General features: G+C 35.2%; 1 protein-coding gene across 2 annotated transcripts in view; it reads right to left on the minus strand.

Moving 5' to 3' along the window:
* Positions 1-3,683: 3,683 nt before the first annotated feature.
* The window catches only part of LOC121974931 (NAD-capped RNA hydrolase DXO1-like), a 52,370-nt gene continuing 28,767 nt past the window's right edge, over positions 3,684-27,286 (minus strand). Inside the window, exons 10-14 of one of the 2 annotated variants that reach the window (XM_042526220.1) lie at positions 18,944-18,990; positions 5,865-5,949; positions 4,508-4,571; positions 4,262-4,382; positions 3,684-4,126 (exon numbers count right to left, since the gene is read on the minus strand). In XM_042526220.1, the coding sequence (XP_042382154.1) occupies positions 4,279-4,382; positions 4,508-4,571; positions 5,865-5,949; positions 18,944-18,990 (300 nt within the window). In that variant the 3' untranslated portion in view covers positions 3,684-4,126; positions 4,262-4,278. Of the gene's footprint in view, positions 4,383-4,507; positions 4,572-5,864; positions 5,950-18,943; positions 18,991-27,286 lie in introns of both variants that reach the window. The other variant, XM_042526219.1, reaches the window with a different exon arrangement.

Below are 27,286 nucleotides of genomic sequence, written 5' to 3' on the forward strand. Positions count from 1 at the left end.
GGTTGGGAACTAGACAACAGAAAGATCTAGTGGGACTAAGAACAGAATCCTTGGTTACCAAACAACATAAAGACCTAGTTAAGAACTAGGCAGTATAAGACTTAGTTGGAACTAGATAGTAGAAGACCTAGTTGAGAATCAAGGGATGGAAGTCCTAGCGGGGTCAGGCGATGGAAGAACTAGTTGAGAACTAAGCAAACCTAGTTGAGAACTAGGTGAAGTCCAAGATGGTTAGCAACAACAATCGACCTCTCTATTCTCAGTGCTTGAAAGTGATCTAAAGTCTTACTCTTGTGATTTAAGAAGCACTAGGAGGAATGTCGTGCCATTCAAGACTTCAGACTGAATAACACGAGTTTGTTCGTTTTTGTTATGATTTACTTTACTATTTGTTTATTGTGATTGCCTTATTAAACCTTGTAAGGGATTTCTTCATCTCTGGAAAGAGTCTAAAAAGGAGAGAGAAAATAGTGGATTCACGCTAAGTGCATGACTTAGAATAGCACCGTAGGGAGTGTGAACCAAGTAAAAAACTGTCTTATTTTTCTATTTTATTCTTTATTATTCCGATGTACAAACTAACACTCTGATAGATAAAGAAAGGGAAAAAGATGCATGCTCTATTCATCCCCACTCCAGTATAAATAAGATCCTACACTTTTAATAGGTTTCTCTACCTCTAGAAGGAATCTGAAAAGGATAAAGTAGTGATAGTGTTGATCCACTGATGAACTATGACCTATGCAGCAGGAATCACAGGTTCCAAACCACGTAATGGACTAATTTGTGTGATATTTTCTTATTTTTATTGTGTTTTTCTTTATTTCATTTAGACTGCACAAACTAACACTTTGTAGAGATGAGAATGATGAAAATCAAAAGACATTTATTCATCCCTTCTAGCTATGGCAAATTGATCCAACACTACATGCCACTTGTAAACTCTCAACTTACTTAGACTTTAACACCCTAGAGGTTGTGCCTCCAGGACTTCCTTGTTTGCCAAGAAGTTTCACCTACAAGATTTACTTTGCTAAGAGGCCTCATCTTCAAGACTTTCTCATTTTCCAAGAGGCTTCACCTCCGAGACTTTTTGTTAGTGCAATCATCCCTTCATGATTAGGATTGATCATGAGTTTTGATGTTCAACCAAAGAGTTTAAGTTAGAATTACTTATTTATCTTATATGTGTACGAAGTTGTGTAGGACATTAGTTGAAATACATATGGAGATGACTTGGGATGACCAAGGTTCATGACAACTTGATGGCCAGAGGTCTCGTAGAGATCATAGAAGGATGATATAAGGCTTCTAAGGGGTTACAAGACAAGGAGCATTAGGGTTCACCTAAGCTAAAGGAGGCGAACAATGTAGGTGAAATATGAAAGATGGTACATGTAGCAAAATGAAGGTTTAGTGCATCTAAGGAATTAGTAACCTAAGGGAGATGGTCACATGGCGAGGATGAGCTCCAAGATAACTCTCAAGTGAATTGAGAGTTGAGAGACATGTACCTAGGAGAGGGTAGTCTTCAATTTAGGTGAAGACTCAAACATTAGGATCATCGTAGTTGACAATCTAGTCTACTGAAGGTAGTCTTTAGTTAAATGGTAGTTGAGCCAACCAAGTAGTTGACTCAAGATGATCAACCAACAAGTAAAATATTTTATATATGAAAGTCAACTTGACAATCAACTAATATAATGTAAGTCTAAATTCCAATTGAATGATGACACTATAAAAAAAAAAAAAATCTAAAAATAGTCGTTGATCTAACAAGGCAAAGCAACAACAACCTAGTGACCTAAGGCCTCCAGTAATTCAGATGGAGGATGGTAGAATTTAGTCAAATGAGGTAGCCATTGAAAAACTAGAGTTTGTTGCAATAGGAAAATAGTCGACTGATGATGAATCTAATCAACTGATCGATGACAAAACAATAAAATGAAGTGAAGCTGAAGGTGGTTGAACACTATAAAAGGAGGACTATGGGGAGCTATTCAAGGCTAACATTTATAACATAGTTTTTGATCTCTTGAGCTTTCTCATGTCTTAACTCTTTAGCTTCCATTCATATTCATCTTGTAAAGAGAATGAAAAGATGTTTCTCCACTTCCATAAGAAATTTGAGGAGAAAGAACTAGTAGGCTTTCACGAGTGACTCATCGAAAAGTCATAGGCTTGAAGTGAGAATAAGAGTTCCAAACTCTGTTACCACCATGCTATTTACCCCCTCTGATAGTTTGGACATCTCATCCTACCAGTTCTAATACTTCTTTTACTAATATAGCTCGCCTTCAAGGTTTCATTTGTCAACATTTATTAGACTTTTTTAATTATCAAGTATTCAGATCAACTTTATTACACTAATAATCTCCTATACATCACATCTCAACTGCTTAGAGCACGATTATACCAATAGGCAATGTGAGAGAGTCTTGTATACCCACGATAGACATCATCATCATAGGTGTGTTGTGTCATGGCTCCTCCGTTTCAATCAATCAACATGGTCCACCCCCTTAAACAAGGACAAAACAAGGACTACATTGGCGACATCAAATGCTGCTTGGATGACAATTTAGGTGACATCACTAATAACAACGAAATCCGAGCTCAATAAGGCAACATGACATCAAGAGAGACAAAATAGGGTTCGACTTCCATTGAAAACACCAAATAGGGTTTAGAGCTGGCGATGGGTATCACGATGTTGCTATTTTTTGTGTTGTACAAATGCCATGACTTAGAGTGAGTTGGAGAGGTGAAAGTTGAGGGAGATCGCTCTTGTGTGTACTTGGGAAAAAAATCTCTTCCACCCCTTAGTCAACTTGACAATCGACTATAAATTAATCTTATTATTTATTTCCTTTTACATAACCTAAAAATGGATTGCGAGGATGTCTAAGATGAGTGTAATCATCTTTTATTATAATAAACAATTCATATGATTGGACGGACGATGGTAAGAGATGTGACATACTTATTAAGCAACTAAAGTTTACATGCTAAGACCTATTTAAAAAATTACACCTAGAAAGTTTTAAAAATTTATGACATAGGACAACCCGTTAGGACTTATTTATGTTTTTTTAATATATTCTAATAATCGATGAAAAATTTATATAATGATTAATTGAATTATAAAAAGTGAATACCTAAAATTTCTTTTTTTAAAAAAAACGCTTAAGGGACATCACCCCTTATTACTTAATTATATATAATAGTCCGACAAAGCCCAGGGAAGACTTCGTCAGGACCAATTAATTCCAGAGAGTTTATTTTGCATTTTACTGAGTCGGTTGAATGCTACATAGATAGAGCATCTTTTATCACCCACCGAACAAATATCATGCCTTAATATGAAATAACGTAAATTTAAAAGAAAAAAAAAAATAAAAAGTCATATGTGTTTTTTGAAAAACTGAATTTATAGTAGACCAATGTATTAGCCCATCGTTATGTATTTACTCATTATGGTTTCGTCACATGTCAATTTATGAATTTAAATTATTTGCCTTTTAAAACATTAGCTAATTGTATAAACTTCTATTCTTGAGTATATATAACCCAATTTTTTGCAAGTTTATACAAAGAAATAGTGAGAAGCTCGTAACTTTTGAATTCATCCATTGATAGTAAGCTTATTAAGATTATGCAACCTTATCTAAATACCCAAACACTTTTCTAATATTTCAAAATTAAAGATAATATTTACATAAAATTTGAAGGCAATAAAGCGAAAATAGGATCAAACCTCTCAGCGCGTTTGACCATGTCTTGGTTCAGCTTGGTATGCCGATGATATTGGTTTGACTATGCCTAGATCAACCGTGGATTGTTATTTTAAACATTTTGTATGCGTTGATGTCAAATATTTGATTTAGCCATCATGATCATAATTAGCATACAGAATGTATCATTAATCCCGGGTAATTTAGTATGCTTAACGGCCACTGTCTTACTCTAAATAATCATGGGAAAGATACCCACAGTCCATGTGACTAGAAAAAAATGACCCATCCTTGTTTTTCCTTGGGTCATGATGATGATGGCATTCCATTGATCCTCTTTAAGCAAGTTGCCTTGGCAGCAGCGGTTGATGTTTAAGTTGGACTTTCTCCTACTGCAGTTCCATGCCAGTTTCGCAGCTTAATATATTATGCATAAGAATATCATGCCTAAGGAATTTGTGCCTTCTTTTATTTTACAAGGCATTTTATTTTATAAGACATGTAAATTGCAGCATATTATGGTAGACCTCAAAGACAGCACAGATTAGATTTGCTCCACGTGGTCAGTGATGGCATCAGGGCAGGATTCTGCTCGGAGAAGCTCCAAACGGTGGAAAGGTGGAACAAACTGGAGAATGTAATCTTCGTCTGCAGGCAATTGATTGTGTTCAGTCATGCATGGATTGGCAACAAAAGGGAAGACAGTAAATTAGAAGATAGAATCAAAATAAGAATTGAAATATAGATTAATTTGACTCGTCGAAAGAACTTACTCTCTTTTACAGTTCCATACAGCCAACATAAAACTTCATCAGCAAAAGCAAGACATACGCCTCCCTGCAGAATCAACAGTGGAGGGAGAGATGTTACACCATCAGCTGGTCAGTTTCAAGTGATCACGCAAGAAGCCATTCCAACGAACCAACATGATCAATATAGACAACATCACATAAAGCTCCTAATTTTAAAACAAATATTACATATTCTACAATGGCGAGTTTGGTTTACAAAAACTAGGTATTTTATTCCCTGTGAATTCCATGGACAAATATTACATATTTCTATGTTTGAATACAAAAATAAATCTGTAGTGTACTAATTCTATGAGAATTGTTAATCCCAAATCACACTTAGATATCAATTCATTCCAAGAAATAGTTATTTCTACTCTATTTCATGCCCAGCAAATCATGCTCAGTAGGTTGATCATGCTAAGCCATCCGATCAAATAGGATAAACCAAGCAAAATGGGTCAACCGAGCTCAATGACCCCAGCAGATTGATTGAACCACAAAAGTAGCACAAGCCAAACAAATCAAGCATAATAGGGATAACTGAGTGAACAGATTGGGCCAAGCAAACCGAATGGGCTAGACAAACCATTCTCTTAATTGGAGAGAAAATCTAGACACTCCTTGTCTATTAATTGTAGTATTTCTACAAACCAAACTAACCAAAAATGCTTCTAATTCCATTTTTTGGACCAAATTATGGAATACATACTTCAATTTGATTACTTATCAATTTAATTTCATAGGAACAACTATCATATTGCATATAAATCTCATTGTAGGAACCAAGGATAGTAAAAATGATTTACTACTTTTTATTACCCAATGTGAAGTTAAAAAGAACGCCTAGTGGGCATCGACAGACACAACCAGCTCACAACAGTTTCCCCCCACCAAGGTAATAAATACCCTTGTTGAGACTTTCCAACTATACACCCACGATCTCATTTATCCATGTGCTAGAAAAAATTGCATTTGATTTACCCCATGATTTTTGTATAATTTTGCAGAACTTTGATGACATTTTCACTTCCTCCCCTCACCTTCTCTATCCCTATAAGTAAAGCAAGACTAGAGGCTCAAACTTTTCATATCTTAAGTTTAATAGGGTGACTGTTGATGCAAAACTAGAAGATATCAGGGCGAATCTAATTCAAAGATTATGTTAACAATGCATAAGATAACACTTTTGAAAAAAATAAATAATGGCCAAGAACCCCAAGGTACTGCTGAAAGATAACTGATTAGACCTGTAGAAACTAAATACTGAAACAAGCAAAAAAGAATGATAAACAAATTACCAAAACATTAGATAAACCTGGCATTTAATTTACTTTACCTGCCAATAATTTTTCATCTTCACCCTTTGAGTAATATCCTTTGTTCTTAGCCTTTCAGTTCGGACAAGTATGCCTGCATCATCCCTATGGCAATTATAGCAATTACCAGATCTTAGTAAATTAATGAATTTATAATGGCTTTCAGTAAATGAAAGAAAACTTCCTATCCGAAGACTGCTACCAGAAAAAATTATCTATAGAAAAGATAAAATAAAAAGTAAATTATTACAATATTAACGAGTAGCAAAAGAATAAATGACGGACTGGTTGAATAAATTAAGGCTTCCACCAAAACTTCCATCACCATTTAACCAAGAAAACCATCAGAATTGAAACATAAATGCAAAATGCTAGTGACCAATGGAGCATGGCTTATTTCACATGTTGATGTTGTGAGAGTATATACCAGACACCGAGCATCTTATGTCGTACAACCTACATGTTGGGAATCTTGTGGCTGGCTAGAAGGGGGGTTGAATAGGCTAAGTCACCCCCAACTTGATTTCTTCTCTACAAGGTTAGTGCGCAAGCGGAAATACTACTAACTAAAGAAAACAATAAGAATAAAACACAAACTCTAACAAGATCGATGTAACGTGGTTCAGAGATTGCTTGCTCCTACTCGACGACTTATCCTTGATGTGGACGAACCCTTAATCCTTCGGTGGATTAGTCCCCGACAATCTCTGACTAGAGCTTTCTCCTTCTTGGTGGAGCATGTTGGACCCCGTGATTGTTTTGATGTGATCAACCAAGTTTAGGTTAGGTCCTGTTTGTCTGATCCCTGTGTCTAAGTGTGCAAGAACTTAGGAGCACAAGAAGTCGAGCGGAAAACACAGCTAGCGAGAAAGACGGCACGGGAAGGGAGTCGACGGGCTCGGTGCGTCTGAAGGACGAGAGAGCTGCGGAAGAGTACACCGGTGGGCGAGAAGAACGTGCGCGGCGTTCGAGGGACGTAAAGCCGAGACGGAAGACTACTCGAGGAGAAGACCGGGAATTGGGTTCGGCTGAGCCCTATTCCGGATGGCCGAAATCACCCAAGTGAGCAGAACCAGAGCAAGTCAACCGGGGCGTTGACTTGACAAGTGTTCGATCGACCGAACGCCCTTATCGGTCGACCGAACCCCTATCATCAGAAAGCCAGCTGTTGGTGACACGTCAGAAGCCACGACAAGCAGTCAGCTGTTGGTGAAGTGATCGGTCGACCAAACCTTCTAATCGGTCGACCGAACCGAAGATAATGAGAGACTTGGTCAAGCGATTTGATCGGGTCAGATCGAGTAGTGACCGTTGACTGATCGATCGACCGAACACAAGGATCGGTCGACCGAACCTAAGCTCGATCCACAGAGCCTGCATCCAGACGGAAAACTGGGAAAGTTCACTAGGTTCGGTCGACTGAACCTCGGGATCGGTCGACCGATACCGATCCCTCTCGAGTCAAATCCTGATCCCGAAGATCAGGTGAACTGGATAAGTCTTGGAACCCCTATATAAAGGGGTCTCGAACAGCTATTCAAACACAACGAAAAGAAACTCTATACTTTCATTCTTAGCAACTTCTGTGCTCTCAAAGTGTAAAAGGTTTCTCCGCCTTCAAAGAAGAAGACGTTTCTAATGCGCTTTCCAACCGCCTTGAATTAATAACCGTCTCGGTTGCAACCAAGTCAAATAGATGAGTCGTATCTCTTTTTGTTTCTATCATTTAATTTATAATACTCTTGTTGCTTTTATTTTGAGTTAAAGTTCTTCGAGGAGGGTATACTCTTTGATTACAGGTAATTCACCCCCCTCTTGCCGGCCCCGCTGCACCAACAGAGCAAACCTCTCACAATGCTCTCTTCCTCTTTACAAGATGAAGTTTAGGTTGAGGAGGAAGAGAGTAGGCTTTGGAAGCTCGGAGGCAAAGACTAGGAGAGTTTCAATCAAACCAGTAACCTCCTTCAATGCCCCAAGCTTCCTCTAAATAAGAGAGAGTTGAACAACAAATCAACTCATCCATGCACCAGTCGACTGGTCCATGCACCAGTCGACTGGTATAGCCAACGGCACTCAGTAGAATCCGTGATCTTGCTAATGGCTATCTACCAATCGACTGGTGTCATCACCAGTCGATTGGTCTTTGCAACCGTCGAGCACATAACCATATATTGTGCTTTCATGAATTTGGATCAGTCGATTGGTACTTGGACCAGTCGACTGGTACCTTACATTCACTCACACATCCTTTCCGGAGTCGCCCTAGAAGCCCTCTTCCTCGGCCTTCGTCCCTCAGATGCACCCGAGCCCGCGACTCCTCTCCATGTCATCCTTCACATTGCCTTGAAGTTCGCTTCCCTCGGCTCCACTCCATTGCTCCTCGTCTGACGATCCCTCGGATATCTTCCACACCATCCTTCACCGACTCAAGGATCCGAGCCCTTGAATGAGCTTTCGCTCATGTGCTTCACCAAGTCCTGCAAGACTCAAATACATATCAAACCAATATGAAAGTCTAACTTAAACTCTTTGACACACACATCAAAATCATGATCGTATTGATCAAACCTAGATCGATTGCACCAACACTACCCACATCTTGAATTAAGAGCATCAACTCAGGAATAAAAAAACTCATGAGTAAGGTGGTAGTATCACTTGAATTCCCAGGTCACGTGGAAGCAGGAATGAAAAACATGAGCTACTTGTACCCTAACATTTTGCTTTAGGAAATTGTAAATTTGGGAGATCCAATTTTTTATTTAAGAGAGGATGTAATATTCCCTATTCTCGGTAGTATTATATTTTTTGATGTTACACAAGGTGTTTTAGTGTCTCTTCTTTTATGTCGCGTGATTTTAGATTATTATATGTGATGGATGTTGAAATTCAGACTTGGTTATATGGTTGTAATGTTTGACTCACTTCTTTCAAACTTTAGATGCTTTTTCATTTCTTTAGTTTGATAGTATATATTGTCAATCAATTGCATTGTAAGCAACCTATTGATTTAAGCACATTACAGGGTAAATATAGCTAAAATTTCATTACAAGTTTAACGTATAATGAGCTTAGATCGTGTTATTTCTTGGATTTGGACATACCACTGAGAGTGATAGGACTAGTCTAGGGCTAGTCTGGGGTGTGACACTTAGAGATGAAAATATCACAGAGAGGAGGGTAATAAAAATAATAGAAGAAGGTAGGGACTTGACAACCAAATGTGACATTAGGGTTGTCAATTGAGTTCCATGAATTAAAAAATAAATAAAATAAGGAAACTGAAGCTAGCACGAGTGTAGAGAAAGATAGGCAACAAGGGCTGAGTCAACTCATGTAATCAGACCAATTTCATGTATCTGACTCAAAAAAAAAAAAGGCTATGCAAACTTGATCTATTTCCAAATCAAGGATCATTCTCTAACATCATTCTCTAACTTGATCCACTAGCGTCAGATCGTAACTAGAAAAAGTCTCTAAGTTATTTGGAAAAACTTATAAAATTACTAATGTTTATAATTTTCAAGTGTTGCATCATCTCTATTCTTACACTTCTGCACATAGGTTCAACAAAGGTCAAGTCTACTAGCATATTAGACAGATTCATGAGTTTTGAGTTAGAATGTGACTATGCAGAGTCAATCTGATTCCATATCTAGATCATTATCCAATTTGGTCAAACTAGTGTCGAGTCGTGAACCCATAGAAGTTCATGACTAGACCTGTGAATTTTACAACAATGGTAATGGTGCTAATTTTTTTTTATAACTCTAGCAAAATATTGGGTTTGCATCCGTGTTTCCATCTTTTTTTCATACACTTCTGCACATGAGCTAATAGTTGTCAAATCATGCATCAGAACTATTTTACAATTTGAAAATCAAGTCTGAATTTGATATGTAATAGACTAATCTTTAAAATTTTATCAATTATTGTCTCTCCCTATTCACAGATTATTTTTAATCAATTTACCCGATTAAACTTTATATAAAGCTTTTAAGTCACCATTATTGTTTATTCCACAATCCAAATGTTTTTGTGTGAAATGGGTAAAAGCATTCATCAATGGTTAGGAACAGGACACCATCAGAGATACCAAGGACAGGAGAGTATCAAGGATAGACTTGCAAACACATGAGTGTGGGTGGCACATCATGAGCATCAATCTCCAGAAGCACTGAATTCAATCAGCTAAAGTGAATGCAATGAAAGGAAAATAAAATAAAATAAAATAAAATAAAATAAAAATCGGAATATAATGAGAAAAATGAACTAAATGGAAACAATAGAAAGTGTAAACAAGTAATGATGGTTTTAGAAATGTAATAAGCTGGCGAAGGTGACAGCAATGTTAATGCTAATAGTAACAATACTATTGATGATGAAAATGGTGAAGGTTATTAGGATGAAGTTCTAGCCTAAAAAAACTGGGGAAGCATATCATATAATATGACCGAAACTACAACCGTAAAATCCTAAAATTAAAACAAAAAAACTTTGGAAAAGTAAAATTTAGCTTTTGTCACATTAAAGAAAACCTTGTATCTTTGTAATATCTTAAAGCATAATTAAAATTATTCTAATTGTTAGTGGAATCATGTTCTATGTAATCGTGTTTGATCATATTATTTTGATATGTTTGGTAAAGGTTTTAAGTTAAGTTGCTAGTACGACTTGTGTTTGCATGAAGTTTGTAGAAACTTGGTTGTATGCACACAGCTTGAATTAGAGTTCCAAGTTGGTTGGTTCAATGGCTCGACGTTTATACCTTCAAGCTCTTAATGTCTTTATTCACACTTGTTGGTTTTTGTATTTTGATAAACCATATTTGTACCAAGTTTCTCCACCTTTGGAAGGATCCAAAGAGAAAATTAGCGGGCATTTCAAGGGTTGCTCACCTTAAGAGTCCATAGGTCGTAGAGTAGGAACTTAGAGTTCCAAACTATGTAAATTACTTTGTTAGCGCTTGTGTTTTTCTCTTGCTGCTTATTTATAATATATCTAGTGTACGTATTTTGTATTTGACTAAAGGGAATCTTGGCGCAATGGTAAAGTTGTTGTGTGATCTGGAGGTCACGAGTTCGAGTCTCGAAAGTTGCCTCTTGCAAAACAGAATAAGACTGCGTACAATAGATCATTCCCCGAAATCCAACATTAATAAGAGCTTCATGCACCGGGCTGCTCTTTTTACGTATTTTGCATTTGATTTTGCAAGAGAAAGATAATTTGCATTTTTTAAGTCAAGCGCTATTCACCCCCATCCCTCTCTAGCCATTCGGTCTCTCTTAAGATCAATCCTAATACTAATATCATAATAGAATGTAGAATAACCATGTAAAGGTGTTGCATACTCATATAAGATGGATAGCAACTACGAAAATCAAAGTTAAAAAGAGCTCAAATAATAAAAAGTTTTTTTTTTGCAGTTATGATATATAAAAAATGGTCTAAATATGATGAATGTCAATTTACAAAATAGTGTATTGTATCATGATCGAGATTGAGCCTAGAAACATATAGAAAATAAAATCATATTATATATTCTACTTGGGATTTGGGTCGTCTAGATCAATTTTAGCAATAATATTTAAAATCCTACGCAAAAGGTCTTAAAATGCATATGTACACAATAGATAACAGAAAATGTTATTCATCGATCAAGCACAACTGGCCATTCAGTGATGTACAGCCATTACTTTTTTTGTTTATCCCTTAAGAAGCTTGTATGCTTTATGACTGACAACAAAAATTACAATGAATTTAACAATGTGGATTCAGCCAATTTGATTTGAAACTCAAGCCTCTTTTAATGATGATTCACAACATCTATGTAGTAATGATTCAATATACATTAAATTTCATATATGTGGTTTGATTTGAGAGAATTTATGCTCATGATTTTAGTCAATGATTGTAATATAAAATGTTATATTGAAACCACATTGGTGACTATTTCCATCCTAAGCTAACTGCCGGAAATTGGAACAGGACTAGAGTGATTGGAATGCCAAAACAAAGCCAATAGGTGACAAACATTACTCATCCTAAGTGAAATATATGGGGCTACAACAAAAAGCCCATTAGTGAGAAAGTAGAAGTGGTGATCACTTTTGTATCCTTAGTGGTTTAAAATTTCATTTTGTACCAACGAAACGAACGAAAGCTATCGTTCCGCCTGTTGCCCGGCACCGTTGATGGCCATGGGATCGCGGAGGCCGCCACAAACTCCGCGGGTTATTGTAGGGGCCTCTACCGGCGCGGGTGAGATACGCTCATTATTAAAACTTAGGTTAATGATTAAATTTTAGGTAAATAATTTCAATTAACTCCTAATTATAAATAGGATAATCTAAATAGGTTTTATCAAACCTTAATAAAACTATCACATTAATTTAATAGATATATGTATATATTATTTATTTTAATTTCAAAAATATATAATAAAATTCTTATTTATTTATTTAACATATGGAAGCGACGCGATTTCATTTTTTTTTATTTTTTTTTATTTTTAATATTTAGATTAAAATTTTAATTAATATATTTTATATTTAAAAAATATTGAAATCATATTGACACAACACGATATAATACTAAAATCATATAGTTCTAGTTATAAATTGAAACTCCGATACGGGTCAATTTTAAACCATTATCCTCAATAACCTTTTAAGTTCTAACTATATATGTGAGATTGGCTCTAGAGGGGTTGCTAATGTGGCAATTTCGCTTTTAAATTCTGACTCATAGTTGTCAAAAGTGCAAGGCGCAAAAAAGTGATCAAGGGTCTTGGAGCTTAAAGCGCAAAGCGAAGCGCGGGCTTTACAGAAAAAAAACATAATAAACAAAAGGACTATTATATCTATTAAAAGTCTTTGAAAATCCAAATAATCATAAATAAAATATTCTTTGATGAAGTTATAGATTATTCAAAAAACTAAAAAAAAATCAAAAATCTTTGAAAATATGATAGATGAAATATCAAATATCAAAATAATCATCTTCTTCATCTTCATTGTCCAAATCTACGTCATCAGCTCAATCCTTGATTTGTATCCATCAGTATCTTCTTCAGTTTCATCATCAAGATTAATTTCTTCTTCATTTACAAGACTAGTTTGAGCTGAAAATTACTTTCTTTTTGCTAATGCAGATGATGATGGGTCTTTTGAAGAAGACGCATTTCGAGATCGAAAGTCATATGCACTTTCACCAACCCCAGATGCTCGTGATCTTCATAGACAAAATCATTATCATTGTCTTTATCACTGTCATCCAATTTTTCCAACAACCATTTATTACTATCATCTAGCTCTGACAAAGTAATAGGATTAATCTTATCTCGCATTTCATATCTTCTCCTCAAAGTCCTATTGAACTTGATATATACCAAATCATTCAATCATTGTTGAGACAATCTATTTCTTTTCTTAGAATGTATCTACAAAAAAATTAAAAGTAAAAGATTAAGTCCGTAATATAAATTTTAATATGTATTAAAAAACTCTAACATACATGTTCAAAAAAATTTCAATTACGTTCACAGCCTGAAGAAGAGCATGTGAGGTTTAAAATTCTCATTGCAAATGTTTTTAATTCAAGCGTTGATGCACCATAAGAAAGACCACCAATCAGCTTGAAATACAAAAAACATATAAATTATAAGATTAACTTTATTAGCATCCAATATTGAAATTACACAATATATTATTACAAATTTACCTGATGATTTTAAAGTTATTTGTCGAATAGCCATTGCCAAACCAAAAAATCCTATTTTCTTGTATTTTTCCAATTGATTCGTGATCTTATCTTGTAAATCCTCACCTCTCACCAATCTAGATATGCACTTGTACAAACCCTCTATCACTTCTATATCATTTTCTATGTCAGGGTTTCAGTAAAAACACTCCGGATTCAAGAAATATCCAGCCGCGTGCAAAGGTCGATGGAGTTGAACGTTTCATCTTTTGTCAATAAATTTAAAAATGCTACGATATTTCTCTTCATTAGTGTTAAATGACGCAACGATAGCTTCTTTGGCCATATCTATTGACTCATAAATATAACTCATAGGAGACCTTTTTTCACCGTCTACCAGCTGTAATACTTTCACCAATGGGCCACCAACTTTTAATGCAAAAAATCATATTTTCCAAAAAGAAGGCATCAATATCACTTCTGCTACACGTTTTCATACAGCCTCTTTAGAAAATCGACTATTTGCCGACTTTTCAGATGTAAACATCTTTCTCATATTTGCTTATTGTACATGCAGTTGCGAAACATGTCTTTTCGGTTCTTACCATGTCTCTCTATGGTCTGTTGTAAATATAACCACTCACCATCAACGCATGTTCATGCAATTTTCTCAGATGAAAAATTTTGAACATATCCTCGAGCAACAAATCTAAACAATGAGCTGCACATGACAAGTGTGGAAATCGGCTTTCCAAAAGACAACCTGAAAAAACAAATAAATTTAATCAAACAAAAATTAAAAATATGATCCACTTATTAATTGAAAGTAACTCAAATTTAAAATATTATTACCTACACTAACATTGCAACTTGCATTATCTGTTACAATCTGAACCACATTTTTTTCTCTAATGCGATACACAAATTTAGAAAGTAACTGAAACATCTTGTCAGCATGTGAGAATAGCTTGAAGCGTTACATGATTCAACAAATACGCTTCCTTTGGAACCATTCACCAAAAAGTTTGAGTCCAACCCTTTTTATCTGTCCATCCATCTGCCATGATTGTGCACCCAAACTTAGCATGATCCTCTTCATGGGATTTGAGAAGTGAGTTCGTATTTGCCAACTACTTCTTGAAATACTTAACCCTCACTTCATGATATGATGGAGGTTTCATCCCCGATCCAAATTGTCCAATAGTTTCAATATAAGGCTCAAAAGAATTATATTTAACAACATTGAAGGGAATTCTAGCATCATACATCCATCTTGCAAATTTCTCAATTGCAATATCTTTTAACTTCTTTTTAGTTTCATCAAATTGTCCTTTGTTTTTTACACGTCTTTGTTTGACAATTTCATCATCATTATTGTCCTTTGTTTTTTACACGTCTTTGTTTGACAGTTTCATCATCATCTTTCATAAAATAAAGATTAATAGGTCTAGTTTGTTTACACTTTTTACCTTGGATCGTAAGATGGATGCTTGGATCGGATACTGGTTGTTTCCCTTTCACTTTAGTTTGATGATCATCTTCATGTTCTTCCAAATTAGAATGAGGAATTTCATCCATTTGATTCTTCAAATTACTCTTTTTTTTTTTTTGCATGAACTCTCTAATTTTTTCTTTAACATGCTCGAGACATTTCGGACAAGCTTTCACATTTCTATTGGCCCCAACTAAATGTAGCTTGTGTCGATAAATTTCGTCATTTGTTATTTTACCCCAAAAAATACAACTGACAATATTTGGATTTTTAGGATCCAAACATGTTGGATAATTCCAAGCAATATCCTTTCGAGTTGATGGAATTGTTGTATTTGACATGGTTAAGAATCAAGACCACTGAAAATAAAATCAATAATAATCAATTAATAAATAAAATATAAAACATGAAAAAATTAATTATAGAATATAAATCTGATTTATATGAATTAATAAAATTTATTAAATTTTTTAATTTAATATATAATTTTTATATATTTAAATCTAATTAATAAAATTTATCAGATTTTTTAATTTTAAATATATTTTTATGTATTTAAATTTTAAATCTGATTTACTGATTTATTTGAATTAATAAAAAATTTTAATTTTTTATTTTTATATATTTAAATCTTATTTATATAAATTAATTAGATTTTTATATTTAAAATATATTATTTATATATTTAAATCTAATTAATAAAATTTATCAGATTTTATATTTTAAATATATTTTTATGTATTTAAATTTTAAATCAGATTTACTGATTTATTTAAATTAATAAAAAAATTTATTTTTTTTAATTTTAAATATATTTTTATATATTTTAAATCTGATTTATATCACCACCATAGGCGTCTGGCGACACTTCTAGTGCTGCCGGAGGCATCCCGCGACTACGCGACGGCGAGATACTCGCGAGATGCGGAGACGTTGGAAAATTTCACCTTTTGATAACATAAATAAGAGAGACGAAGCACTTACCTCGCGATCGAGAAGCACGAACGACAAGAGGCGCACGGAGGGCGAGACGCAGACGAAGAGGTAGCAGCGGTTTGAAGCAAATGAAAATTAAAGAGGTTTAGGGCTTTAAACTTATTAACAAAAAACAAAAAAACAATTCAAAAGAGGAAAGTCGGGCAAAAGCAGACGCTTCACTTTTGCACGGAGCACAGCTTTCGCTGCGTTTCGCGCGACGAAGTGCACACTTCCTGGACGTCTTGCGCTTCCGAGTTCTCAGAAGTGTGAAGCTTGCACCTAGCTGCGCCTCGAGCTTAAGCGAGCGAAGCAATTGCTTTTTCCAACTATGTTCTAACTATTACACAAAAACTACATCTAGAAATGTGACCAAACAATAGTAATCTTCATTAATACTTCATAGCAAGAACAAGGGAAGAAAATTAACCAAAAAAAAAGATGAAAGAGAAGATAAAGAGGGACAAATTTTCATCCTTTAGTGTCACATCGTTATGTGTTATTTTTAAGCATGCTTAGGTATCAAAGGGATCTCCACTGAATTGCCCTAATATTTTGAGTTAGAATGAACTTCCTCTTGATTTTCACTTAGTACTAGTTGGTCCCACACAATGTTTCAACAAGCATATGTAGGGAGTAAGCAATCAATCCACTGAAAAGTGCATATTCAAAAAAAATCCAAGAACATATGTAGTATATATTAGAATACTAAAGAATATTTATATTGACAAACATGACCAAATACAACAGTAAAATATATTATAAGCACATCTAACTCAAACTGACACAAATATGCAAAACTGCATTTAGTATGGCTATCAATATTATCAACAATCTAAACATAGATCTCATATATCTAACAGTATGCATATATTTAATATCTAAAACATGTATAGCTATCAATATTATCAACAACATAAAATAGATCGTAGACATATAAGTAGTATGCATATATTTAATACCTAAAGTGGTTATCTTTGGCGTATGCAGATTGCTCATCTCAGAGTGGCACACTTGGCGTATGCAGATGACTTACTATTATTTGGTCGGGGGGATGAGGCATTATCTTCTTGTTTGCAGATGTTTGAGATGACTGCAGAGCTTCAGGTTAATCACTGGAAATTGAACAGTTATCTAGCTGGAGTAGATGACTTGACGCGATTGCGGCTTCTTTCTCTTACAGGTCATGCCCTTTCAATATTTGGGGACACCACTTGCTACTAAACGTCCACGGATTTCGGACTACAACTCACTCCTTGATTTCCTAGTATGGCGAATTAACACCGAAGAAGAAACTTTCTTATGCCAGAAAAGCACAACTCATCACTTCAGTGCTTCAAGGAGTGGAGTGCTTTTGGCTTTCTATATTACCTATTTCCTTTGGTACTATTGCGCATTTATTGGTCTTTTATGTGGATGTCCAAATACCCCTGATGTCTTGAGCGGATATGTGCAGGCCCAAAGGAGGATTGGGATTTCGAGACCTGAAAGCTTGGAACCTCGCCTTATTAGCCAAGGTACTTTGGCAAATACAGGCGAAGGGATCAAGTGGATGTATCATACTTACTTGAGGTGACCAGACATATGGACTTGGGAGGTGGTGCACTCGGATTCACCGTTGATAAGCAGTTGTTGCAGATTCGTGACCTTATCCTTATGGCTACTGGGTTGTGAGCTATGCAAAGGTTGGCGGATTGGTTTGAGCATGATGGAGGTGTGGCCAGGACTTATGACTTATTTAGGTGTCCCAATCCTAAGAAGCTCGAGGTGTGGGCAGTGTGGAAGGCCTACATCCAACCTAGTCATGCAGTTACACTTTGGATGCTGACTCAGAGGTGACTGCTCACCAGAGATAGACTTGACTATTTGGAAAATCAGTGTGGTGCCTTTTGTTGGCGAGAGATAGAGACGCAGGAGCACTTGTTCTTTGGGTGCTCTCCTGTTGCGGTATTATGGCAGAGGATCTGAGAGTGGCTACATATGGGGCAAGAGATGTCAACCTACTGATGGATGCTACGAGTCTTCAATGTTTCTTCAAAGGAGGTCATCTCTTGACTAAAGCCAGACACCTTGCGATGTCTGCTTTGATACATTTTGTATGGAGAGCGAGGAATAGTTATATCTTTGATGAGGGATAGTTGGAGAGTGAGAGGATCTATAGAAATGTACAAAACCATGTTAACCGGTCATTAGGAGTGTTTTCTGATATAATATTACATCAGACATGAAGTGTTGTTGATTACTAGGTATTGTGTTCTAGACTTCATTGATATAAACATTTTACTTATAAACATAATTAATAAAGTGGTTATCCTTTAAAAAATAAGTGTCTAAATTAAACACTTATATTAAATGAACCGAATAAAGTTTAAACTACAGATGCAAACCGTATATGCCATATGAAGTTGTTATGTGGTCCCCATTAAAATCCACCTAGGCTAAGCAAAAATCGCATGATCATCTCATCTCCAGGGATACAGAAGTAAGAGAAAGATAAAAAAAACAAAAAGAGAGAGAATGGAAACCCATCCATAGTTCCACACTACTATGTAAGGTTTCCTTTGACATGCTTAATTATCAAAAGCTTGTAAGACTCCCTTAGACATGCTTAAACTTCCATGTAAATGTCTTGACATTTTGAATTTGAGTATAATCTTGAAGCCTTTAACACTTATATTAGTAGAAAATAATAAATACATTATATAAATAAACAGTTGTGATCATATTGTGTACAAAAGATCCTTAGTCATGAAATCAAAATATTTTAACCTCGTTAGGATTAAAAATGCTGAAGTCTTATATCATACTTCTATTAAGGTTCATGGAAACCATTTGTCCAAGACAAAAAATTCATCAGCTAATGTTCTGCATTGCTCTGGAGATTATCAAATGAAACTCTCCTTATTAAGTAGACAGGAAGAGACCACTTACCTAAATCCAATAACAATGTATGGCACACCAGCAAGGAATGACTGGATCTGCAACAACAACCCTCCAAATCAAAATTGATCACTGTGAAAATGATGGTTCCTAGCAGAACTTGAAAAAAACTACAAATATTCGTATAGCTAGCCAATTCTAGCACAAGTAAATTACTGAGGTCTGTTTAAGTTGCACTGCCTTCTGAAAAGGAAGATGCCATTATGCATGCCATAAACAATTAAAAAAAACAATATTGTGTGAACCAATAAAGACTAGTTTTAATTATCATTCCATCTCATCTGATATAAAGAAGACACATCATTCTGATGCCAAAAACCAAGACATGGAACAGGGTTGGAATGGGAAACCATATCAGATGCTCTATTCCTCATTGTCAGCAACTATACAAGGTGAAGCATGGCAGATCTAACATTCTAACACAGCAAGCAGGAAGGTGCACAATTAATCTTCTCTGAGTGACATAAACTAGCATGAGTACCATTGCTAAGAATGGATATCTAAAATTAAGAACATTTCATTCAGGAGGGAGCTGAATTAGGAGGGGCATGCAGTACTGAAGTTTCGTCTCAAAAAACATAACAAAAAGGCAATATGATATCCTCTTATAGAGAAATGCCTCACCTTAAACAATTAATCTCATGCAAAAACTCTCTTTCATAGTGCTCATTTAGATTATATTCATTTGGTTTACTTAAAGAAACTACTACTAGTTTTCATGAATCTTCAAGGATAAAGAACAATTCTTCTTAGGTTGCTAATCAGAGGCATCAAAATTTAATATTCCCCTACTTTAAGCAAACCATGTGTCTCAAGGGGTCAACTGAAATTCAAATCTTATCCTTTTGAGCTTAATACAAGGTTACATGACAACTGAAATTCAATCAATTAAATCTTTTTATTTGTCCCCAATCATTTGTCTTCTAATATCTTCTCTTTGTCTGGGCTAAGTATTGAACGAGACCAGACTGGTACCACCCAGAACCACCCTGGTTTCAGGCAAGACAGTGCAATAAGCAGACTAGTTTTATATACTCAATGACCTACTCCAATCCCTATACCAATTTTCACTATCCAAATTAAGGACACAAAAGCATGTGATCCGATCCTGCTTCAAAAGGACCTAGCAACACAAGTAATAAGGTGTAAGTATCAGTTCTGGAACCAATTTCAATCATAAATTGGTGACGACTTGTTTTGATACACAGTTCAATAGGCACAAATCAACTGTCCATCTAGTGCTAGCAAAAAAGAGGGAGAATGAGCAGTGTGATAAAAGAAGCAAGAGTAAAGGAGTAGGTCAGATCAGACCATACTGACTTGGCTCCATTGGTGGAGGGGGAGAGCAGAAAAAGGCTCAAAATTTAGAGCCATGATGGAGTTGGAACGATAGTGTTTTGATACTGTGTCAGTCTATCGACCTAGCTGATGAAGAAAACACAACTATATAGCTAAGTTTGGACTGAAATTGTGTTGTACGAACAAAAGCTATAAAAAATAGCAAATATTATTTTAATTCATCTTAACACAATTTGTAATATGGTAAGTGGTGTCGAACGTCAATGACACAATACTCATCGACACAATACTCATCGACGTGATTTACACAATGACAGAGGATAGATTACCCATGGCGCGTGGTATCAAGTATCGGTAATTTATTTGAATGATACATTCCGACCGTGCCACTCTCTAAAATTTCAAACCATGTTATACAATATCTATGGTATTAAATTATTAATTGAATAATAATAACATTATAAATACTAATAAGTTTTATAAAAGTTGATGAGTTTGTGACCTTAACAATCCCACTCACACCCTATTGAAGTCATCTGCCGACGCCAATGTCACTGAAGTGGAATCTACCATCGATCTGCTAGGAGCCCTCTTTTATTGATGCTTATAGTTGTATGCTTTCTCCTCCCTAATTCGAGATAATTTATAGCTTTTCTTGGCTTTCATTTATGCTAATTGATACAAAGTGAGGTACCGTCTAACCCTACTCATATGACTTTCGTTTGTGCCGCCCTAGCCTATTCTAGTGCCAACCTTTGAGCGGAACTAAAAATTTTGGCTCTAACAGATGGCATGACATGGAATTTCAATCGCTTGGTATTGGGTATCATTCCTCTCATGGAATTTGAAATTGAAAGTGTACTAACTGACATAGTTTGAAATTTCAAATGATGCACCATAGTTTGCATGTTGTATGTTTCTAGGTTTACTTTTTATTTGAACCATCACAACTCGACATAGTTTGTACATTAGGTCCACAACCTTATGTATCCATTGTGGGCAGGGATTAAGGTCATTGGATTAGTCTAAAGATTTCTATGACAGTAATGTGGTGATATTTGCTTATTAAACTACAGTCAAAACTAGTTATAACTTGGTAATCGCATGTATGCCAAGTAGGATACAACTAGGATATTAACAATAGTATGAACAGATCTAGGTGCCCACATCATTATGAATAGAATGACCAAATTAATAGTAACTCTATATATAGGATGAGCAAAGGTTAGGTACCCATAATTTTTGGCACTACCCATACTAGCATGGCCTAGATGGTTGAGCTCACTTGATGATTGACCATGAAGTGGTTGGGCAAGTTGAGTGAACTTAGCCCAAGTCAATTGAGTGGGTTGAGTGAGACAAAAGGGCCCAGCAATGTCACAAGGAGGAGTTGCAGACTTGAGGGCATCCGAGAGCCAAGTAGCCTAACAGTAGATGGCTTCAGGACACAAATATAACTCTTGGTGAGCTGGGTGTAGAGAGAAAATATATTTGGGCGAGGGTAGATCTCAACATAAGTTGAGTCAACCTTAAAAGTGGTCTGAGTCAGCGTATCAATCGACCGGTACTACGCACAAGTCAACTAATGTTCTGGTTTAGTGAAACCCCAAACGAGACCAACTTGAGGTTTGGAATGATGTGAGTTACTTGCCAGTCGACTCGAGCAAATTGCCCACTGAACAAAATGATTATGTTTGTGGTTGAGTAAACTGTGAGATTGGTGCATTGAGGACAAATTCCAATTGACTGGTACAGAAGCCAGCATGGAAGGAGTAGTTCATAAAGAAGCAATCGACGGATTCGACTCATTGGCATCAAATAGCAAGGGTAACAAAGCTAGATGAAGGTGTATAAAAGGACTTCAAGGAGATTTAAAGCTAACATTCCCATAAATCATTTCAACAATTCTCTAAGCTTTCTTGTACTCTTGAGAGCATTTCTTGTGAGCTTCAGCTTCATTGTAAAACATTCAAGTGATTTGTAAGAAGTTTCTCCATAATCTGATAATTAACTGAGAAGGAGAAAGATAGTGGATATTCGAGGTTGATTCACTTGAAGAATTAATAAGTTAAGGATCAGGAGCCTAGTGGCCACTAAACCATGTTACATCTTCATATATTCGGTTTGTTTCTCTCTTTTTTCATTTTCGTAGTGTTTTAATTGTACAAGTCATTCTAAGTTATTAGCAAGAATTCTTTAAGTTGCAAATTAGGAACGTTTGCCCCCCAACACACACACACACACACAGCTCAGTTGCAGTAGTTCTGACAAGTAGTACCAGTTTTTTTTTGCATTTGGAGGATTAACTGCTGACGAAGCACAATGGTCGTTAAAAAGTTTTAAATCTCAAAGGTAGAGAGCAGCATTTAGTTGTTGAAGAGAAAGATGATGCTCTACTTCCTTCTCAATACTGACATGATATGGTAATTGTCATTGAGGAAGAATATGATTTTCCTTTTGATAAACAAAAGGTAAAATATTGTCATAGTCTAGGATGACAAAGAAGAAAAAGGAGAAAGTGGTGGCGGACACAAATGTGAAAACGCCTCTTGATCAAGCACTCTTGAAACAAGCAATTAACAAAACTGGGCCCTAGAAGAGGAAGATGGTGCTTTACTTCCACCGTGACATCAATATGGCAATTGACATTGAGGAAGTGAGGAAGTGTATGATTTTCCTTTTGATAATAAAGGAAAAATGTTGCCATTGCCTAGAATGACAGAAGTAAAAGGAGGAAATGGTGGCAGACAGGCGAAAATGGCACTTGAGCAAATCCTTTTAGAATAAGAGATTAACAAAATTGAGTGCTTCTCCACCGCCAAAGAATTATGGGAACATGTGATAGCAATGCATGAGGGTTCATTCGGAACAAGACTTGCACGATTAGATCTCCTTCGCACCAAGATAAACACCTTAATAATGAAAAAAGGAGAGACATGCCACAAATGTATATCCAATACAAGGAGCTCATGCATCAATTTTTCAAGATTGAATCAAGACCTTATTAGAAACACCCTTAATACATTTCAAAAACACCTTATTGGCACTCCAATGTGAATAGTTGCTATATGGCACAAATGTAAGTACCTTAAATGAATTGTTTCTGAAAATGTAATTGTATATTTCTAGGAACCCCGAGGTTGAAGACAAGGAGGCCTACCGGAACTGAAACATAGCACTTGTCAAAAAGAAAGAGGAAAAGGTCATCATCCTCTAGCTCTAATGAATACACTATTGAGGAGGATACCGACAAAGAGGCTTATATGGTAAGCAAGGTAAGGAAAAATTTTAAAAATAAATTGAAATTAAGGAGAAAGAAAAAGGTCCATCTGGTGCTATAATTATCAAAAATAGGGGCATGTGTGGATCAATGCCCTAAGTTAAATAAAGGCAAAGAGAATAAGTTGACACCACCATAGAAATCAAAGGTGAAGTCGTTGACTGCAACATGAGACGATACCTCATCATCATCATCCGATGAAAAAGTGTGGTGTCTTATAGAGCAAACATACATTGCATTTATGGCAATTAATGATGGAGTCTCCATATTGTCATCCGAAGAAAAAAAGGAGATTGAGTAAAGGAGCCAAGGATGATACCCAAGCAACTTGGTAAGTGAGGTAAATTCCTTATATTTTGAAGATCAGTTAGTAGAATTAGTAAATTCCTTAAATAAATCATTAGATATTGTAAGCAAAAATATGAAATCCAAAAAATGTGTTTCAAGAGAATTCTTGAAGGTAAACTTGGCTCCATTAATCTGTGCAAATGATCACATATCACCTTAGGATTAAAGAGTTAAAGCTAGAAAAGTAGACTTTAAGGAAACAAGTTGATACCTTAAAGTTGGCATTGGAAAAGTTTACCACCTCTATCATCCTAAAACATGATTTTTTTAATTTTTTATTTTTGGGGAAGCGGAGAAGAACCCGTCATAGCCGATCTCAAGCTCGGATAAAGAAGGGTTGCGTTAGGTTGCCAACCAACGTTAAAACTATGACAAATGTTCAATGAATGGATCCGTTAAACTATTGTGCTACTGCTAGGTTGTTCTTCGGAAGGAACACGTTGCAGCGTCTAACTGTAACGTCTCGTCAAGGACTGCTACATCTCCAAAACTCGGGTGTAATGCTAAATATGTAAGAGTTCGCATTGCAAGGTCCGATTGTAATGTATCAGTAAGGACGACTATATCTCCGTGAGAACTTGAGTGTAGTGTTAAATAGGCAAGAATTCTCCCACCATAAGTTGGATAAAAACAAATATAACAAGAAAACTAATGGTCTAAGATTTGGAATATGGAACATAGAAACTCTCACTGGTAAATCAATGGAGATAATAGATACGATAATTATGAGAAGAATTAGAATTTTGTGTATACAAGAGACAAAATGAGTAGGTGAGAAAGCAAAGATGATAGAGAACTCAGATTTTAAGTTATGGTATACAGGAAAGAGTAAAGCAAGAAATAGAGTAAGTATTATTGTAGTTAGTTCGTTAAAAGATGAAGTTGTAGTAGTTAGAAAAGGGAATCGAATTATTGCTCTTAAGATAATAGTGGCGAACAAACTATGAACATAATTAGCATATATACACCACAAGTAGGATTAGATAAAGCTACCAAATCAAGATTTTGGGACGACTTGAATGAAGTATTACAAAGCATTCCACTAAATAAAATGAGTTTAATAGAATGTGATCTAAATGGGCATGTGAAAAATGAGAAATATGAGAGGGTACATGGGGTTATGAGTTTGGAACAAGAAATGGAGAAGGGAAAATAATATTAGATTTTGCGATAGTATATGACCTTATATTAGCTAATACATTTTTTAATAAAAGAGAAAAGCACTTAGTCACATTTAAAAATGAGAATAATAAATCACAAATTGACTTTCTTATAGTTATGAAGAAGGATAAAAAGATTTGTAAAGATTACAAGGTCATCCCTGGAGAGAGCTTAACTACCCCACATAGGTTAATAGTGTTGGATATATGCCTCAAGAATAATATCAATAGAAAGAAAATATATATGACTCCTAGAATTAAGTGGTGGAAATTAAAGGATGAGAAACAAAATATATTTAAGGAGAAGGTAGGAGTACAAGTATTAGGTGAAATATATGGTGACTCTAATACGACATGGGATAAGATGGTATCAAAATTGAAAATAGTAACTAAGAGTGTAGGTGAGTCAAAGGGGTATGTATCACTAAATAAGGAATCTTGGTGGTAGATTGAGAAAGTACAAGAGAAAGTGAAGGAAAAACAAACAACTTATAAAGAATTATATATTTGTAAGAATGAGGAAAATTTTAAAAAATATACAATAGTCCAGAAAGAGACTAAGAAAGTAGTGAATGAAACAAAGAATGAAACTTTTGAACAATTATATCAAAAATTGGATACAAAAAGAGGGGTAAGAGACATTTATAAAATAGGAAAACCAGAGATCTAATCCAAATAAAATGTATTAAAAATGAATATAATAGAGTACTAGTAAACGATGGAGAAATAAAAGAGCGATAGAAGATGTATTTTTATCAACTTTTTAATGAAGTTTAGGTGACCAACTTAAGTAATTTAAGTAGGCCAAATGAGTATAGAAATATAAATTTTTATCGTAGAATTCAAACTTCAGAAGTAAACTAATGGGATGCACAATACAAAAACCATTGGACCAGATGATATTCCAATAGAGGTATGGAAGTGCCTAAGGAACAAAGTATTGAATGACTTACAAAATTATTTAACATGATAATAGAAATAAAAAAAATGTTTGGAGGGTAAATACTCTAGTTCCCTTATATAAGAATAAGGGAGACGTACAAAATTGTGCAAACTATAGGGGTATTAAACTAATGAGTCATACCATGAAATTTTGGGAAAAAGTAATATAAACAAGATTAAGAAAGGAGACCACAGTGATCGAAAATCAATTTGCATTCATGCTTGGAAGGTCGACAATAGAAAGTATACATCTTACACAACTAAATGAAAAATATCGAGAGCAAAAATAAGATCTATATATGATATTCATTGACTTAGAAAAAACTTATGATAGAGTTCGAAGAGAAATTATATAGAGAATTCTAGAAAATAGAGGTGCAAGTATAACATATATTGAACTAATTAAGGATATGTACGATGATGTAACGACCAGTAAAAACTTCAGGCGAAGTAACTGAAGCATTTCCAATAAAGATAGGGTTACATCAAGGATCAACTCTGAGTCCCTATCTTTTTATATTAATTATAGACGAACTCATTACACACATTTAAGACTACCGTGGTGCATGTTTTTTGCAAATAATATTATTTTGGTAGATGAAACACGTGAAGGAGTAAATACTAAATTAGAATCTTGGCGGGAAACACTAGATGCAAGGTTTTAAGCTTAGTAGAATAAAAACAGAATCTATAGAATTTAAATTTAGCAATATTAGACGTAATGAGATAATTATTAAGATAGGAGATGATGAGTTGCTCAGAACCGAGAGCTTTAAATATTTAGGATTATTTTTGCAAAACGATGGAGGGATTGAGAGAGATGTCTTACATAGAATACAAGCAGGATGGTTAAAATGGAGGAGAGCATCAGGTGTTTTATATGACCGTAAAATGTCTCTAAAACTTAAAGGAAAGTTCTACAAAATCGCAGTTAGAGCTGCTACGCTTTATGAAGCTAAATATTGGGCTATAACTCAGAGCACATGAGTAGAAGATGAGAGTTGCAGAGATGAGGATGTTAAGGTAGATGTGTCGACATATGAGGATGGACAAAATAAGAAATGAGAACATTAGAGAAAAAAAGTCGGAGTTGCATCTATTGAGAAAAACTTCGAGAGACGTTTAAGATGGTACGAGCATCTACTTAGACGATCAATAAATGCTTCAGTTAAGCGATATGAAACTATGACAAACACACATATCAAATGAGGAAAACCAAAAAAGACTTCGTTAGCAACAATAAAACAAGATAAAATTTATTTAAATATAGATGATGATATAGTAGGAGATATAGCTCAATGGCAT

The sequence above is a fragment of the Zingiber officinale genome, chromosome 4B (genome assembly GCF_018446385.1).
Source record: "Zingiber officinale cultivar Zhangliang chromosome 4B, Zo_v1.1, whole genome shotgun sequence".
NCBI classification, from domain to species: domain Eukaryota; kingdom Viridiplantae; phylum Streptophyta; class Magnoliopsida; order Zingiberales; family Zingiberaceae; genus Zingiber; species Zingiber officinale.